Source organism: Nicotiana sylvestris, chromosome 11 (genome assembly GCF_000393655.2).
Source record: "Nicotiana sylvestris chromosome 11, ASM39365v2, whole genome shotgun sequence".
In the NCBI taxonomy this organism is placed as follows: domain Eukaryota; kingdom Viridiplantae; phylum Streptophyta; class Magnoliopsida; order Solanales; family Solanaceae; genus Nicotiana; species Nicotiana sylvestris.
The window spans coordinates 81,308,925-81,328,724 of NC_091067.1; the positions used below are offsets into that span (position 1 = coordinate 81,308,925).

Sequence of the window (19,800 nt, forward strand, 5' to 3'; positions counted from 1 at the left end):
AGATTGCATGCAGCTAAGGAAAGAAGTGGGTTCGTTTGTTCAACGAGGGCCACCTTCAAGAATTCCTAAGTGATCGGGCTAAGAATTACTTCAGGGAGAGAGATGCAAGGAAAATTAGGCAAGAGGAACCATGACATGTAATCCACATGATCATTAGCAGAGTTGATGTCCCTCAATGACCTGTATTCAAGCGCACCAAGGTATCTATCACCAGAGAAAAATGGACTCGGAGCTATGTGACCGAGGATGTCTTATCATTTTGTGACGAGGAAACATAAGGCATATCTCAGCCTCACAACGACGCCCTGGTAATTTCTATCCTTTTAAATAAAATTCAAGTTAAACGTCTTTTAGTGGATCTAGGTAGCTCAACAAACATAATCAAATCGAGGGTCGTAGAATAGCTCGGTCTGCAAGATCAGATTGTACCTCCATCCCGAGTCCTAAATGGCTTCAACATAGCAAGCAAAACAACAAAGGGATAACTTATCCTACTAGTAAACATAGCCGGGACCATATAAGATGTGAAGTTCCATGTTATCGAAGGTGACATGAGGTATAACACACTCTTTGGGAGACCGTGGATACACAACATGAGGGCAGTGCCTTCAGCTCTTCACCAGGTGATGAAATTCCCAACAGAGAAAGGAGTAAAAACAGTCTATACAGAGCAACATGTTGCAAATGAGATGTTTGTAATCTAGGAAGTAGTACCGACACCAGGGCCTTCGACCTCGGAGAAATCAAACATCGAAGGAAAACAGGCGGCCAAATAGGAATCACCGCCTCCAGCCTCGACGGAATCGGAGCAATAGGTAATCGAAGACAAAGATGAGGATTTCCTTGCACCTCGAACCTTCGTCATTCCTGAAGAGTACGATGCAACTAAGTCAACGATCGAGGAACTGAAGCAGGTCATATTTATCGAGTACATGCCTGAGAAAAAGGTATACATGGGAATGGGATTAACCCCTGACCTCAGGAGAAAACTCATTCAATTTCTCATTGATAATATGGATTGCTTTGCTTTGTCCCATTTAGATATGACAGGGATTCCACCATAAATCACCACACGCCAGTCAAGCACCGACCCCAGGTTCAAATCGGTAAAGCAAAAAAGGAGGCCCCAGTCTGAGGTGAAACATGTCTTCATAAAGGATGAGGTAACCAAACCTCTTAAAATAGGGTCTATTCGGGAGGTAAAGTACCCCAGATGGTTAGCCAATGTAGTTGTAGTTCCTAAAAAGGGAAACAAACTTAGAATGTGTGTAGACTATAAGGACTTGAACAAAACATGTCCGAAAGATTCTTTCCCACTGCCCAACATCGATCGTATGATCGATGCCACAGCCGGCAATGAGATCCTAACTTTTCTCGATGCCTACTCCGGGTACAATCAAATTCAGATAAACTCGGAGGACCAGGAAAAGACTTTGTTATTACTAAATTTGGAACTTATTGTTACAACGTAATACCCTTCGGGCTAAAAAATGCAAGAGCTACATACCAACTCCTAGCTAACAAAATGTTCGAAGAATAAATAGGTAAAAAAATGGAAGTCTATATTGATGATATGTTGGTTAAGTCCCTACACGCAGATGACCATTTAATTCATTTGCAGGAAACATTTGCAATTTTGAGGAAATACAACATGAAGCTTAACCTGGAGAAATGTGCCTTCAGAGTCAGCTCGGGTAAGTTCCTCGTCTTCATGGTGTCGAATCGAGGCATCGAAATTAACCCCAATAAGATCAAGGCCATCGAGGATATCATGATCGTAGACAGTGTAAAGTCCATGCAAAGGCTAACAGGGCGAATAACTGCTTTGGGTCGATTCATTTTGAGGTCGTTAGATCGGAGTCACTAGTTTTTTCCTTGCTTAAAAAGAAAAAGGATTTCGCATGGACCCCGGAATGTCAGCGAGCCTTAGAAGAATCAAAACTGTCATGCCCCAACCTAAGGAGGCGCGACCAGCGCTCAATCGAGTGAACCCAACTAAGCAAGCCTTATCAAACACTTTCTACCCAACTCAATATTATTAAGGAAACCATGCTTCTGTTTATTTAGACAATAGGAAAGGTTGTACATTCAACATTGTTAGTTCATTTTATATCACAACCTTAAACCGTAGTTAAGTTCCAAGATTTCCATACAGTTACAATTTAGAGAAACAAGAGTTAGAATTACAACATAGTTCATAGACCCGTCCAACAACCGTACATAACCCACACAAACATCTATGGAGCCTCTACGGATACAAAAGACAATTATGACAATGCCGACAACAAGGCTCCGGCTATACCTCAAAAGTGGAAGTCCACAAAAAAAGATGTGCAATATAACCCGTTGAATGAGAAAGGGGCTCACCAAGACTATGAGAGGAGGATACTCTGCTACGCGCGGTTGGCACTGTCCGCTATCGAGTCACCTACATTCATTTAACAATGCAGCGCCCCCGACAAAAGGGGCATTAGTACCATGTAATAGTACTAGTATGTATAACTAAACACCATCTTATTAGAAAGAACTATCACACAAGAACAAGGAAATCACAAAAGACAATCAAAAGCTTTAACCGAGCACCATATCATCATACAAAAGAATCATATAACTTTCACATAATTTCCATAGCTTTAGTTTGGGGCATTTAATATTGTTCATCATTATCCACATACCACCACTATCTTGACCGGAGTCCGATCACGACCCGATCAGCTAGGTTGCCTCATTTGAGACATATACCTCAATCACAAGCTCATTCTCCTTTTCTGGAATTCAATATCAGCACATTAACACCATGTGTGCGGCATGGTGTCCGATCACGGACCGATCGGCTAGGCCGCCTTACCTAGGCGTTGTTCCTTTCTTATCAATCATCTCATTTGAATCTTTATTTCACATATATAATATCAATTCATTGGCATTTAGGGCCACAATTATCACATCATTTCCACTTCCAATGTCAACCTTGCAATTTATGATCTTAGGCACATACAAAAGCAATTCAAGTTATAGACATAGGTAAGATTTCACATGATTAGCATGACAATCTCAGTTTTAAATCTTGACGTGAAGTCTAGGCAATTTCAACACATGGTTCATATTCTTTGCACATCATCAAATATCTAGGATATTACTTTGCAGACATTGAGGCACACCTTTCATGTTTATATATACAATTCCAAAACCAGTTCATGTAAAATAACAATCAATACATCAATCAAGTTTTCAGTCTTACCACATTTGCACATACACATACCACAGAGCTCAATTTCTAATAGGAGGGATTTTTAGCCATACATACCTTAATAGAGCTTTCCTTAAATTCTTACAAAAATTCCGGGACTCTTTGCAACTTCAATTAATTTTATGAAAATTACAAATTGAACCAAGAATTAGAGACATTCTTAAGATTCTAGCTCATTTAAGTACACAATCAAGCACTAAGTGTGCATTGTGATTTTAGGACCCTTTTTTGAGAGATTTTCATCACCTTATACCCCAATTGCTATCCTTTTAACTCACAATCTTCCTATACCCCATTATCACTCATGCATGCAAGATAATTAATCCTTATACCCATGAACCCACTTGTTAATCAATTATTTTAATAGAAATTTCGAAATTATAGATTAGGGCTCAAGTTCTTACCTCTTGGGGTGAAGGCCTAGCAGCTTTTCTTGATAATCTTCAAGGGATTAGGCAAGGATTGAGTGGGGAATTTTTGAAGATCACCCTCTCTCTCTAGAACTTCCTCTCTCACTCTTTTTGCAGTAAAATAGCTTAAAAGGGGTCTAATGGGGTGTTTTTAATGGGATGGGGTCAGATTTTAAAAGTTAGAAAATAGGAGCCCCGATGAAATCTGGGATCGCATAATGGACATGCGGCCGGCGAAATGGACCGCAAAAATGGTCCCAAAACCTGAACAAACTGTCTGGGTATGCGACAGAAATGCGGTCACATAATGCACCGCATAATTGCTTCTCATAAATATTCCAAGGGGATTATGCGATGACTATGCGACCCGCATATTGATTATGCGATCGCATAATTGGCCGCATAGTTTGACCTCAAATTAACCATCAAACTGTCTGGCTCTGCGGCGACTATGCGGTCTGAATATCTATTATGAGACCGCATAATGGATCGCAGAAATGCACTTTTCTGGAAAACACAGTTCCTTAACTTTTTAATGCACAGATCAATCCAAAGACACGTGATCCTAATTTGGCACTACGAGATTCAGGGATTTTTTTTAGTAGAAATTTTCACGGGGCCTTATATATTCCCCCTGCTTAAGATCATTCGTCCTCGAATTAGGATCAAGGTTCACTTATTAGCGATCCTCTGCTTTTCACAACATGAAACATACTAATAGTCCCCCAAATTTGGTTAACTCCTTAAATTTTTCAAAAATTTCACTAGAGTTTCCTTTGTAACTAGGCCTATCCACCTATCAGAGGGCATCAAAAACATATCTTAACAACATATACACGTTCCATAGACATAACATAATTTGTTCAACACTAGCCACGGCCGCATAGGCAACATATAACCAAGACAGAACAGTTTTACATAGATCAATTCAAAAGATAAGAGTTCATAGGGACCAAATATATAAAAAGCTATTACATGGCTATACAAACAGATGTGGATACTTCTTTCTCATTTCTTCCTCGGCTTCCCAAGTGGCTTCCTCAACCTGCAGGTTCTACCATAACACTTTTACGGAGGCAATTTCCTTATTTCGCAATTTCCGGACTTATCTGTCAAGAATGGCAACTGGAACTTCTTCATATGACAGTTCCTCATTAACCTCGATAGTTTCAACTAACACAATAGTGGACGGATCTCCCACTACCTTCTTCAACATAGACACATGGAAGACTAGGTGTACCAATGACATCTCGGGTGGCAGTTCGAGCTTGTTTGCCACATGACCAATCCTCTGAATGATTCTGTACGGTCCGACATACCTCAGACTCAATTTCCCTTTATTTCCAAACCGCATAATACCCTTCATGGGGTAAACCTTCAAAAATACTCAATCATCTTCTTTGAACTCCAAATCTCTGCGACGAATGTCCGAATATGACTTTTGGCGACTCTGAGCAGTTTTCAACCTCTCCTTAATCATTTTGACTTTCTCCATGGACTGATGCACAAGGTCCGACCCTATCAATTCCGTTTCTCCAACCTCGAACCACCCAATGGGAGACCTACATCTTCTACCATACAATGCCTCGAATGGTGCCATTTGGATACTAGTATGGAAGCTGTTGTTATAAGCAAATTCTATGAGTGGCAAATGGTCATCCCAGCTACCTTTGAAACCAAGAGTACAAGTACGCAAAATGTCCTCAAGTGTCTGAATAGTCCGCTCTACTTGCCCGTCGGTTTGAGGATGAAAAGTTGTGCTAAGATTTACCTGCATACCCAAACCTTGCTGAAATTTCTTCCAAAAGTTGGCTGTGAACTGATCCCCTCGATCTGAAATGATTGAGACTGGAGTGCCATGCAATCTGACTATTTCTTTATATACAACTGAGCATGCTGTTCCGCTATGTCGGTAGATTTAACAGGCAAAAAGTGCGCTAATTTTGTGAGTCGATCCACTATTACCCAAATTGAGTCAAACTTGTGCAATGTGCATAACCCTACCACAAAATCCATGTTAATAATCCCCCATTTCCACATTGGAATTTCTATGCTTTGGGCCAACCCACCGGGCCTTTGATGTTTGGCCTTCACTTGCTGACAATTCGGATATTTTGCCACAAAGTCCGCCACATCCTTTTTCATGTTGTTCCACCAATAAACTTCCTTGAGATCATGATACATTTTTGTAGATCATGGGTGCACGGAATACCTGGAAGTGTGAGATTCTGCCATGATCCTTTCCCGAAGACCGTCAATATTTAGAACACATAGGCAGCCTTGGTACCATAGGTTACCATCATCCATGCCAAAGGAAAAAACTGTGATCTTGTGTTTATGAATCCCCTCTTTCAGTTGTGCTAACAATGGATCGTTGAATTGCTTTTCTTTCACTTCCTCCACAAGCGATGATGTGTGCAGTGAAAAATGGGGAACCTATTCTCTCCCCCCCGAAGTGATATTTCGGAGAATGACCCCGGAAGCACGAGATCTCGGGTCGGTCGCCTCCCTCAAAACCCGCCGATGCCTTATCGAGAATGAACATCTACTAAAGGCCCGATGAACGCAAGAATCCCTCGAGGAATGCACCTGGGGTCGAACAGATCTATTTAAGCGGTTCCACGCCAGCCCTCATATGACGTAAAGATAATGGACAATCACATATCGTCTCTTTTTGTCATATCAAAAGATTTTGTACTAAGTTTGAGCATCCCCTTTTCTATAAAAAGGGGGTCATTAACACTTTGTAGAGACACAGCTCCACTCTTCCATTAAAGCAATAATATCTTCTCTCTCTTTCTCTCTCTAATTTGCTCATTCTCCTTGGTTCAAGGTCATTTATATTCGATCGTTCTTTTATCATTCGGTATTAGCTCGAGGCCACCCTTATGTTCGTTGTCTCTTAACCTGTTCGTACATAGCTCAATATTGGCCATGAAGAGCCTTACTTAATCGTATTTCTGCTTGTTATCCCCTTCCCGACTGTCATCGAGAGTTCAAACCTGGCCCGAGTTTCGGCCCCAAGCCTATATCGACCTACTTTACACCCGGTCAGCAGGGCCCTTCGGTTTGATTACTTCCTCAATTTAGTTCGTATTTGGTCATTAGACTCAGCATTTTTGGCATCAACTGCTGTAACAACTAGGCTCAAGCCTCGGCCCCGAGGCCTCTATCAATCCTCTCCGCGCTCGGGCAACAACCCTCCTCGGTTTGTTTATTGCTTCATCTTAGCTTGTATTTTATCACTACACTTAACGTTTTTAGCATCAACAACCCTAAAAACTAGCTAGAGAATAGATCACACATTTTTAGAACCCCATTTACAAATTTTATTGTTGTTACCATTTTCACGGTAAACAGTTTGGCGCCCACCGTGGGGCTAAAAATAGTAGTGATTATTTTCTTGCTAGTTTCGTCACACAAACACACTTTGTCTTTCACACTTTTCTTGTCCAAGATCCTTTTCATTTCAGGCTAAAATGTCTGGCTCAATAAACAGATCCGAAAACAACAACCTCAAAAATCACGGGGAAAATGGCGTGGCTGTCCCGGCCGCTGGAGCACCTCCACAAAATCCTGATGTAGCCCTCCGGACCGATCCTAGCGGACGCAGATTCGCAGGACGCACAATAAGTCAACAAAACCTCTCACACTAATAGGAGCGTACGACATGGAGACCAACAGGAAGCACAAAAAACCCCGGCCCAGGAAGAACAAGAAGTTAGTCTTCACGTTATCTTTGAGATGTTGCAAGCACAACAACTGGCCATCGGTCAGCTGCAAAGCCATCCGAGGACCCCCAACACAACGGCACCAGAGACGGCTCCCCCGTCGAGTGAATCCTCGAAAGGTCAAACAACAATGGATCGGTAGGCGATCCCGCCATCGTAAAAATGCTCGAGGACCTCACCTAAAGGATCAAATCAGGTGAGAAAATGATTGCGGACAACGATAAAAAGGTGGAGACCTACAACTCTAGGGTCGATCAGATCCCAGGTGCGCCCCCAGTCCTCAAAGGATTGGATTCAAAGAAGTTCATTCAAAGGTTGTTCCCCGAGGAAGCAGCACCAAAGCCCATCCCGAAAAAGTTTAGAATGTCGGAACTCCCTAAGTACAATGGCACCCCTGACCCTAACGAACACGTCACTTCTTACACCTACATGGTAAAGGAAACGACATAAAAAATGACGAGATCGAGTCTGTGTTGTTGAAAAAATTCAGAGAAACACTTTCAAAGGGGGCCTTGATGTGGTACTACAACATGTCTCCCAACTCCATAGATTCATTCGCCATGCTAGCAGACTCCTTTGCAAAAGCACATGCCGGAGTCATCAAGGTAGCAACAAGGAAGTCCGACGTTTTCAAAATCAAGCAGAGGGAGAACGAGATGTTGTGGGAGTTCGTATCCCGCTTCCAGATAGAACGAATGGAGCTGCCACCAGTCTCCGATGACTATGTGGTGCAGGCCTTCACCCATGGCCTAAACGAACGGAGCTCGATGGCCTCAAAAATCCTAAAGTAGAATTTAATCGAATACCCAGCCGTAACCAGGTCGGACGTTCACAACTAATACAAGTTGAAGATCAGGGCCGAGGATGACCAACTGGGAGCTCCTTCAGGCTCAGTATACCCCAACACACTCCTGGCAAAGGAGACAAAACCAAACAAAGAAAGGTACCAACCGTACCTCGAAGACAGAAGGAACACCCCGAGGTGCAACTTACCCTGCAATGACCGGAGGATAGATCGAGGACAGAACCCTTGAGGGCTCATCAACAGAACCAAGTTCGATCGAAACGTGGCACAAATGAACATGCCCCACCTATCTGAATACAACTTCAGCGTCGATGTGTTGGATATCATGTTCGCTATCAGCAAAATCAGGGACGCCAAGTAGCTCAGACCAATACAGTCGGATCCTTCGCAGAGAAATTACAACTTAATGTGCGAATTCCACAACACACACGGTCACACGACCGAGGATTGGCACCAACTACGAGAAGAAATGGCCCGGCTACACAACAAAGGGCACCTTCAGGATTTTCTTAGTGATCGGGCCAAAATCATTTATAGGATCGGGAGGCAACCAAGAAAAATGAAACAAACGAGCCACAACACGTCATCCACATGATCATGGGAGGCGCCGATACCCCGCAGGAGCCCATGATGAGGAAATCAAAAATATCCATCACCAAGGAAAAACGGACTCGAGGATATATCCCCGAAGACACCCTCACATTCAGCGAAGAAGATACCGAGGCTCTACCTTAACCCCCCAACGACGCCCTAGTAATCTCCTTTCTTGTAAATTCTTTTCAGATAAAACGTGTACTAATGGATTCAGGTAGCTCAGCCAATATTATCAGGTCAAGGGTGGTAGAACAGCTCAAGCTAACTAAACAGATCGTGCCCGCCACTCGGGTCCTTAATGGGTTCAACATGGCAAGCGAGACAACGAAAAAGGAAATCAGCCATCCGATTACCGTGGCCGGCACAACCCAAGACACCAAATTTCATGTCATCGAAAGATATATGAGATATAACGCCTTGTTTGGGAGACCATGGATACACTGCATGAGAGCGGTACCATCCACTCTCCATCAGATGATAAAATTTCCGACAAAGGATGGGATCAAAACCGTCTATGGGGAGCAACATGCGGCAAGATAAATGTTCGCCATACACGATGTGCTACCTGCGCCGTACCTTTGCTCCCAAATAAGACAACAGGTGAATCAGACCTAGGCCCTAGGCGGGTTTGACAAAAATAAAATCCGCATCACATATCCACCCTCGGGCGGTCATAATAAGCCGACCCCGAGGCACCGCCAGCCTGCCTCATTTTAAGGTACATCTGTTTCTTTTATTTTATTTTAGAATAAGAACTAACCACCATACAGGCACCCAGCCCGAGATATCAGGACACTAACGCTATTAGGAAAGCTCGAGACCCCCGAAGCATGCCCGTTGCACTCTTTTCCTTCGACCGAGTTTTTTATCCCAAAACAAGAAAAGGGTTTTTACCGGCAAGATTTTTAGCAAGGCAACGACGGCAAAGATGCTTAAAGGGGAAAACTCCACAGGGTTGATTGAAGCCACCCTCACGGTCAACTTACAAGCGGCGAGGGGCATTCCCCTTGGGAGCCTCCCAATCCAAAGGAGGTGGAAAAATGCTAAAGTAGAGGTTAATATGGGAAGGCGATGTATAGGGCCAAACGGTCGATATAATCAAAATCCACCAAAGCGGAAGCATGTACTATTATCGGGCAATCAATCAAAAAATATCCATTTTCTCCCATGAAAGAAGAGAAAGGCTCCTTCTCGGAGTAAGGCAAATCACCGAAGCAACCATACTCGACCAAAAATAGGTCGGCCCAGCACAATAGCATGCGTACTACACAGATGAAATCGAGGAATATCTTCCGACATCTCATTTCCCAAAATGGGAAAGTCGCAGTATACTCTCAACAAATGACTTCACTGCCAAACACATCCCGAGATACTCGGAGACTTAAATGGTTCAGCACCCCCACGACCCCATGGTCTGAACTCCGGGCTCACAAAGCCCTTGCAATACAACTCCAAGTTTACAAAAAGCGGTATTCAAGCTTAAACAGATCCGATATACTCGGAAACTTAGTGTAAGCAATTCGAACAACTTACATGACCCTAGGGTCAGAACGCCGGGCTCATCAAGCCCCTGGAAAGCAACTCCGAGATCACGAGAAGCTGTCTTCAAGCAAACTCGATGACTCGGAGGCCGTCGCCAATCGCCACACACTAGAAAATCCGAAACTGTAAGACCCTAGCGGGCAACCTCGGCATAACCAAATCTACTCTACAAAACTGTAAGACCTAAACTAGCATGACAAACTGTAAGACCTCAACATGCATGACAAACTGTAAGACCTCAATAGGCATGACAAACTGTAAGACCTCAACAGGCATGACAAACTTTAGGACCTCAACAGGCATGAAAATCCCGATATTTAGGCTATACGTCGCATTTGTAAGAATCCCTAAAGGGTATACCCTCGACGGAGACGCTTAAACTATCACAAGGGATCAAAAATGGCTACAGCCAAACGCATACGACTACGGTTGAAATGGCTGATACAACCAAAATAATGCGACTCGGGGACGCCCGATTGTTGCTAAAAAATAACAGGCCATTACTCTGATATCCTTCGGAAAGAAACGGTTAAAACAGGCTTCCCTCCACAGGTAAAAACAAGCTCCGACAATGTCGTCTCCCAAAAATGCAAGAGCGTCGATCTACTCGACCCACGAGCTATGAACGTTAGGTGCTCGAAACACCACCGACAACCACTTGAAATCGAGGTTCCTCTAGAACCAACGACGGGTCAGGCAAAAATACTACAAAAAGACCTTAATAAGTGGATACAAAGCCTATATAAATCCCACGGGCAACAAACAGCGTAAGAGCCATTGTCGTCAGCTAAGCAAGCCTACGGGCCACAAATTGAAAGGTCTCTACGATCAAACAATGTAAGAGCCATTGTTGCCAACTAAAAAATCTTGACAACTTGAGGATTAAAATGAGCTCGAATCGTAACCCAATTCGGAGACCGGATCCAAAATAGTTAACTATGCAATCCTACGGGCCACATATTAAAAGGTCTCTACGACCAAATGGCATAAATGCCGCCATCACCAGAAACTCAATGAAATTTAAGGGTCGATTACAGCTCGAATTGCAATGTGACTCGGAGACTGGACCTGAAAAGTGCAACATGTCTAAGGGCACGACATAAACGCCAATTGTCGCCGCCCGAAAACTCGATGAAATTTAAGGGTTGATTGCAGCTCGCGTCGCAAAGTGACTCAGAGACTGGAACCGAAAATTGCAATACGCCTGAGGGAATAGCTCGGATGATACCGTCATCAGCCGATTAAAATCTCTAGGCCACGCGCCCACAAGATCACTTCAACCTAAACCACAAAGGGCCATCATCATCCGCCCATGCAGGCAAGAAAAAACCTAAGAGTTAATTGAAGCTCGAGTCACAGTACGACTCGGAGACTAGACCTAAAAACAATTAAGTCGCAGGATGCCTAAGGGCACGACTCAAAAGTGACCGTCATCTGTCAACTAAAGTTTTGGGTCACATGCCCACAAGGTCACCTCGACCCAAAAGCACAAAAAGCCATCAACATTCGCCCATGCGGCTAGGAAAAATCCCAAAGATAAATTGCAGCTCGAGTCACAATACGGCTCAGGGACTAGACCCAAAAATAGCTAAAAACGGCAAATTACCCAAAGGTAGAAGATGAAAACAACTACTACCTGCCCGCACTGGCATAGAGAATTCAAAGAGCAGGAAGGGATGAGTCAGAACACAACTCAAGGGCCAAGCCGAAGTAGCCAGGCCAGACGCGAAAGTCTTGAAACTCACTCACATCAAAATATCATGCCTAAGAACCCCCGATTTGCCCGATCAGTCCCGAACCTACAAGGATCCCATCGAACGTCCAAAACCGGCCCGCCCAGTTGAGAGCAACAAACAAACAAAAAAGGTACCAAAGTTACTAAATTTCAAATTCCTTCTTATATATTGCGTTAGCGAAAAAGGGCACATTCTCCGTCTACAAGCATATTCCGCGTACATCAGGAGCAAAGTAACAAAACGGCAGAATCGACACTCCACACCAAAAGAAGCCACAGCTTGTCCAAATTTCGCCCTCCACAAGAAGTAATCGAGCATCATGGTTATTCTCCCTGCTCGAGCCAATTCCTCCGGGACGACGGAACCCCTTGCGCCAATGATTTACGACGAACACCTTCCTCGACTCCCCGACCTCGGTCGAAGGCTCGCTCCAATCCAGCCTGGACGTCAGCGACACCCCTCATGCGAATCGCCATCTCCCGATCCGCCTTGATTCAGCTCAGTGTCGCTTCGGCCCAAGTCTCAAATTATCTCGACCTTAAAAATCAAAATCCAGAGTCTCCCGGTCATACCCGGCTGAACTTTGGCGCTGCCACAAAAAGAGTCGGACCTCGAGGGACAAAGACCTTATCCAAGGCATCCGCCCCCTCCAAAGCATAAGCCCACACTTGAGCTCTTAACTCTCCACAAGCCACTCTGACGAAATTAACATCGCCTTTAAGGTACTCCAAAAACTCTAATTTTTTGCAGCTAATATAACAGAAAGGGGGTTTGCCCCAAAAACAGAGGGGGGAAACACGTATCACAAAAGGCCACCTGCTCCATCAAATAGCTCCCACATTGTGGGCTCGTCCCCGGGAATCAAGGGCTCCAGAAGCACCCGTCTTAATTAATGCATTCTCCTTAGAAGTGTAAAAACGACCTCGCATTGATAAAAAACCCCTCACATCATATATATCATTATTGACGCTGCCTGTCGGGATATCTACAGCCCCGGGAGGAGGTACATCCGCACCCCCAAGGGACCGTCCGACACCAACAACGCCCGCAACAGAGGAGGGAAAGAACAACTGCTGAATTCACCATCATCATAGATAGAACCGGCGGGATGCAGGGCATGCTGCTCGAAGGACATCCATTCGTCCTTACAAATAACTAACAAGGGTATCGGAGGCGTGGCACCAATGCCCTAGAGGAACGACTTACCTTAGCCCGATCTCTGCTTTCTCCGAGCAAAGCAGCCATAAATGGCAGGTCCCCACGACCCCAAGGATGCAAAATCAACCAAGGGCACTGGCCATCAGTGCCGTATCCTGCACCGGTATGATAGTCGGTCGTGGAAGCCCCCATCACTGTAAAGTAAAGATCCTAAAGGACAACAGTGCCTTTAAAAACACAAGGTCAGTGCATAAAGGCCTCCGCCAAAGGAAGACAGCCAGCTGATGCAGTCGCGTCTTGACGAACGCTTGTACGAAATAATCCCCGGACATCGTCCAGGGTGATCCAATCGTAGGCAGATCTCTACCCAGAGGTTGCATTCGGGAAGCCACTAGTGTCCCTAAACCCACCAGCCCTCGGTCAGGCCTCCTCTCGAAGGCCACCACAAATTTCGAAGACATCACCCTCACCTTCACGATAAGGATCCGACAGTCCAATGTTACTACTCTCATTTTGGGTCAGGTCACAAGAAACCCTACGTAGAGCCATCTTATCAATCGAAAAGCTCCACAAAGGTTCAAGGGAGCGCCCAAGCACAAACAAAGGCCAATCCTATACATTCTGGAAAGGGGATATCTACATCAAAGACCAATAGGGGCCCCAGACACTTTCATCCGGGATAACGTTCCAGAGGTCCCGGAATTCAATGCATGATCTTCAAATAATTTGGAGGGCCCGATAATCTGGACCTATAGGAATGAATTCTCACACTCAAGTTAGATGTCGATAGTCCTCGAGTAAAAGGAAGCATTCAAAAGAGCCTCAAAGAGTATGAGAACATTTAAAAACAAAGCAAAGAAAGCAGAAGTCTGAAAAGGTTTATTCATATTCATAGGAAATACAATGGCCCTCGAGAAGTCCCTACATACAATTACAAAAGCCCGCAAGAGGATCATTACACGGAAGAAAAACCTGAAGACATGCATACAACAAAAACCTAAGGGTCTACCCTACTTTTTTACGATATCTCCATCATCATCCCCTCAGGTGTATGACCTCAAAGACAATATCTTCCAAGTCTGAGGCCCTCCGGGACCCCGCCTCGATTTCTTAGAATGACATCTTCAAAAGGAAGAGAGGTGGGGGAAAGAGACAAGAAGTGGCTGGGTGAAAAATCAGGCTGTAGAGAAACCCGCCAGTATCAATCCCGCCAGACCACTTCTTGAGACATTGCCCCAGCCGAGGAGGCAATAGCTAGCAGGAACCATTACCACACCCAGCAAGAATCCAAAAGGGGTGCAACGTGCCGAGCCGAGGGAGGAGGGTGAGCAGCGATGTATAATCTGAGCCCTCTCTTGAGCAGCGGTGCATAATCCAAAAGAAAAACCCCCAAGGTCGGAAGGAGTCGGCCCTCTGCCTTAGCGCCCCGAGCTAATAGCGACAACAGCAGCAGCAATAACAACAACAACAACAGTAGCATCACGGCGGTGCAGTTTCGTCCAATCAAAAAGAGATCAAAAAAGGGGTTAGGGCACATATAGCATGAGATCTTGAGGCCTGGGGCCTCGAACACGGCAAGATGGTGGAACATCAAGGTAGCAGAGCAGGAAGAAGATATAGGTATCGAAGAAAGTTTGAGTAAGAGAATATAGCCACAAGGAGCCCCATTTATAGGGAGAGCAAAGCAACCAAAAACGCCATCACCGCCCTCGAAAAACATAACGGCACGCGCAATCTATGTGTTCATTGAAACTGAATCGATAGCAATGACTCCAAGGGTCGTAACCTTTCAGGTGGCCCCGAAGAAGCAAAAAGGTGAAGTGCTGCAATACCTGTCATAGGAGGGCTATGCCATCGACATGATCCCGCTACCAAGGATCAGGAAGTAATGCGTTCATATCGTTTCTTATCACTTCCCTCTAAGAAATGCAGAGACTATCTATGTGCGGTGAAAACCAGGGAACCGATTCCCCCCCTCCCGAAGTGATATTTCAGAGAATGACCCCGGAAGCACGGGATCTCGGGTCGGTCGCCTCCCTCAAAACCCGCCGATGCCTTTCCAAGAATGAACATCTACTAAAGGCTTGACGAACGCAAGAATCCCTCGAGGAATGCACCTAGGGTCGACCAGATCTATTCAAGTGGTTCAACGCCAGCCCTCACACGATGTGAAGCTAACGGAATGTCACATCTCGTCCCTTTTTGTCATATCAAAAGATTCTGTACTAAGTTTGAGCATACCCTTTTCTATAAAAAGGGGGTCATTAACACTTTGTAGAGACAGAGCTCCACTCCTCCATTAAATCAATAATATCTTCTCTCTCTTTCTCTTTCTAATTTTCTCATTCTCCTTGGTTCAAGGTCATTTATATTCGATCGTTCTTTTATCATTCGGTATTGGCTCGAGGCCACCCTTATGTTCGTTGTCTCTTAACCTGTTTGTACATAGCTCAATATTGGCTGTGAAGAGCCTTACTTAATCGTATTTCTGCTTGTTATCCCCTTCCCGATTGTCCCCGATAGTTCAAACCCAGCTCGATTTTCGGCCCCAAGGCCTCCATCGACCTACTCTACACCCGGCCAGCAGGCCCCTTCGGTTTGATTACTGCATCGATTTAGTTCATATTTGGTCATTACACTCAGCATTTTTGGCATCAACTTCTCTAACAACTAGGCTCAAGCCTCGGCCCCGAGGCCTCTATCAGTCAGTTCTGCGCTCGGGCAACAGGCCCTTCAGTTTGTGTATTGCTTCATCTTAGCTCGTATTTTATCACTACATTTAATGTTTTTTAGCATCAACAGCCCTAAAAACTAGCTAGATAATAGATCACGTATTTTTAGAATCCCATTTACAAATTTAATTATTGTTACCATTTTCACGGTAAACAGATGATTCAGCCCTATTCTGCATAATCACTCCTCCTTCATTAGAGTACGCAAGGCGAACACCCAAACTGGCCAACTGGTGAACCTCCCTAGCCAACGACCTCTGATATGCCTCCAAATGAGCCAAACTTCCTATAGATTTTCAACTAAGAGCATCCGCCACAACATTAGCCTTTCCCAGGTGATAGAGAATATCAATGTCATAGTCCTTGAGTAACTCTAGCCATCTTCTCTGTCTCAGATTCAACTCCTTCTGGTTGAAAATATATTGAAGGCTCTTGTGGTCCGTAAATATATCCACATGGACCCCATACAAATAATGTTGCCAAATCATTAGCGCAAATACCACTCCCACAATCTCTAAGTCATGGGTTGGATAATTCTTTTCATGATTCTTGAGTTGCCTAGAAACGTAGGCTATTACCTTGTCGTGCTGCATTAACACACACTCGAGCCCAATCCTCAAAGCATCGCAATACACCACAAATCCCTCTATACCCTCTGGCAGGGTTAATATAGGTGCTATAGTCAGTCTTGATTTCAATTCTTGGAAACTCCTTTCACAAGCATCGGACCACTCGAACTTAACTTCTTTCTGTGTCAATTTAGTCAATGGAGAGGCAAGAGTAGAAAATCTCTCCACAAACCTTCTATAGTACCTGGCCAAACCCAAGAAACTACGAATCTCTGTTGGAGTGGTAGGTCTAGGCCAATTATTTACCGCTTCAATCTTCTGAGGATCAACCATAATTCCTTCCCTAGAGACGACATGACCCAAGGACGCGATAGATTCAAGCAAAAATTCACATTTCAAAATTTTTACATATAGTTGATGTTGCTGAAGAGTTGCAAAACTGCCCTGAGATTGTTAACATGGTCCTCCCGACCTCCGGAATACACAAGAATATCGTCAATGAACACTATCATAAAGGAGTCTAGAAAAGGCTTGAAGACTCGATTCATAAGATCCATGAAAGCTCCCGGGGCATTTGTTAGCCCAAAAGACATCACTAGAAATTCAAAGTGCCCATACTGAGTCCTGAAAGTTGTTTTTGGAATATCCTATTCCCTTATCTTCAATTGATGATACTCGGACCGCAAGTAAATTTTTGAGAAACACGTAGCACCTTGCAATTGATCAAACAAGTCATCTATTCTTGGTAGAGGATATTTATTTTTGATTGTGACTTTGTTGAGTTGCCGGTAGTCAATACGCATCTGTAGTGACCCAACTTTCTTCCTTACAAATAAGACCGGTGAGACCCACGGCGACACACTCGGCCGGATGAAACCCTTCTCTAGAAAATCCTTCAATTGTTCCTTTAGCTCTTTCAATTTTGCCGGTGCCATTATGTAAGGTGGAATTGATATAGGTTGCGTGCCTAGCATCACATCGATCCCAAAATCAATCTCCCTGTCTGGTGGAATCCCAAGGAGCTCATCTAGAAAGACATCCGAAAATCCATTCACAACTGGTATAGACTCAAGGCTAGGTGCCTCGGCATCGGTGTCCGTAACACAGACTATATGATAGATACATCCCTTTTTGATCTTCTTCACAGCCTTAAGGTAAGAAATAAACCGACCTTTTGGCACTACATTATCTCCCTTCTATTCAACAACACGCTCATTAGGAAATTCAAGCCTTATAGTTCTAGTTCGACAATCAAGTTTGGCAAAGCATGAATAAAGCCAATCCATTCCCATTATTACATCAAAATCAACCATCCCTAGTTCAATAAGATCATCCATGGTATCCCTACCCCGCACCATAACAACACAACCTCTATAAACTCGAGCAGCCATGATAGACTCACCAACCGGAGTAGACATCGAAAATAGCTCATGAAGCTGATACGGTTCTATCCCAAATTCCATAGCGACAAAAGGGGTAACATAGGATAAGGTGGAACCAGGGTCAATAAGTGCATACACATCATGAGATTGGACAGTCAGAATATCTGTAACAACATCTGGAGAAGCCTCTACAGTCTGGCGACCACTCATGGCATAGAACCGGCTGGGTCCTCCTGAACTCTGCGCACCACCCCTAGCTGCACCACGCCTTGCGGGAGCTGGGGTACCTCGAGATGGAGAGGGTGCTGAGGATGGAGCAACTGCTGGACTGGATGACTAGCTGTGCCCCTACCCGCTCCTGGCGGGATACACGACAATGCCTCTGAATATGACCCCTCATCCCACATCCATAGCATACGAGTAACTCCAAAGAGCAAATCCTTGAGTGCATCTTCCCGCACCTGGGGCATGGGGACCTCTACTGCTGCTGGGACCTCTCTCCTGACCGACCCCGCTGATGGGATCCCCTGTTGCCCTGACCGGGCCTGAAACGACTCCACTGCTGTTGGCTGGGCCCTTATGGCGGTGCATTGGCTGAAGACTATGCAACAGACTGGGACGACCCTGATGATCCTCCCCTGAAATCTGATCTTCCCCCACCTAGTGACTCTCCCATATTGCCCGTAGATCAGGCCTTGCTGTTACCCTCTCTCTCTCTATCGTGTTCTTCAATTTACTGTTCTCTGTGGCCTCACCAAATGCTACCATCTTCCCATAATTCACGTCATAATTCAATGCAGTCGTAGAAGCCTCATTAATAGTCCAAGCATTAAGGCCCTAAACAAACCGGCACACCCTGGCCTCCATTTTGGACAACATGTGAATGGCATACTTGGACAGGTGAGAAAACTTCATAGGGAACTCCCACACACTTCTGCTATCTTGCTTCAGATTTTCAAACTCTGCTGCACGGGCTGCCCTTGTCTCAGCAGGTAGGAAATGATCTATAAATGCATCGGCAAACTCGCTCCACCTTGCCGGAGGGCTCCCCTCCTCACTATTATCTCCCCTCCCACACAATATGCTACCCCTTTCAGACGATAGGCAACTAACTCTACTCCCTATGTCTTAGTTGCACGCATAACCCTGATGTCCTTGTGCATCTCATCAATAAAATCTTGAGGGTCTTCTTTTGGATTGGCACCTGTAAACACTGGAGGGTCTAACTGAAGAAATCTATTCACCCTGGAACTGGTGGAATCCCCTTGCTGGCTGGATGAACTGGGCGCAACATTGGACCTCTAGGCCTGAGAGGCCACTAGCTGGGTCATCATCTAAATAGCTCCCCTAAGATCCCCATCAGAAATACCAGAACCGGAAGTTGGGGCTGGAGGCGTAACAGGAGTATCAATGGGAGGGGTAGTGGTACCCTCCACAGGTGTAGGAACTAGGGTAGTCTGCTCTAGAATAGAAGAACAAGGCAGGGTGATAGCAGGGCAACTACCCTCACCCGCAGTATCAAGCAGTGATTCATCAGTCACCCCTGAGGTGGCATTGGCTTCTTGGCCAATTCTCGCTTTCTTCTTAGGTGCCATTTACTGAAAGATAGAACAATGCACTAGTTAGAGGGGGAATAGTTTCATAGCAAGTTTTGCTGCACGATCCAGAATATCAAAGAAGGGTGTTATTCCTAGATGCTCAAGTAGCCTCCAACTTATAGATGTGGTCGACTACACATCGATAAGAAGGACTCTACTAGGCACGACTCCAAGAAATCATAGGACACTTTAAAACCTTAGGCTCTAAAACCAAGTTTGTCACGACCCAACCTCGGGAGGTGCGACCGGCGCTCAATCGAGTGAACCCAACTGAGCAAGCCTTATCAAACACTTTT

General features: G+C 44.8%; 1 protein-coding gene across 1 annotated transcript; it reads right to left on the reverse strand.

Annotated features, from left to right (window-relative positions):
* Positions 1-17,720: 17,720 nt before the first annotated feature.
* Positions 17,721-18,116, reverse strand: LOC138881231 (uncharacterized). Its single transcript, XM_070161440.1, has one exon. The coding sequence runs from the start codon at positions 18,114-18,116 to the stop codon at positions 17,721-17,723; it is 396 nt and encodes a 131-aa protein (XP_070017541.1).
* Between the last annotated feature and the right edge of the window lie 1,684 nt (positions 18,117-19,800).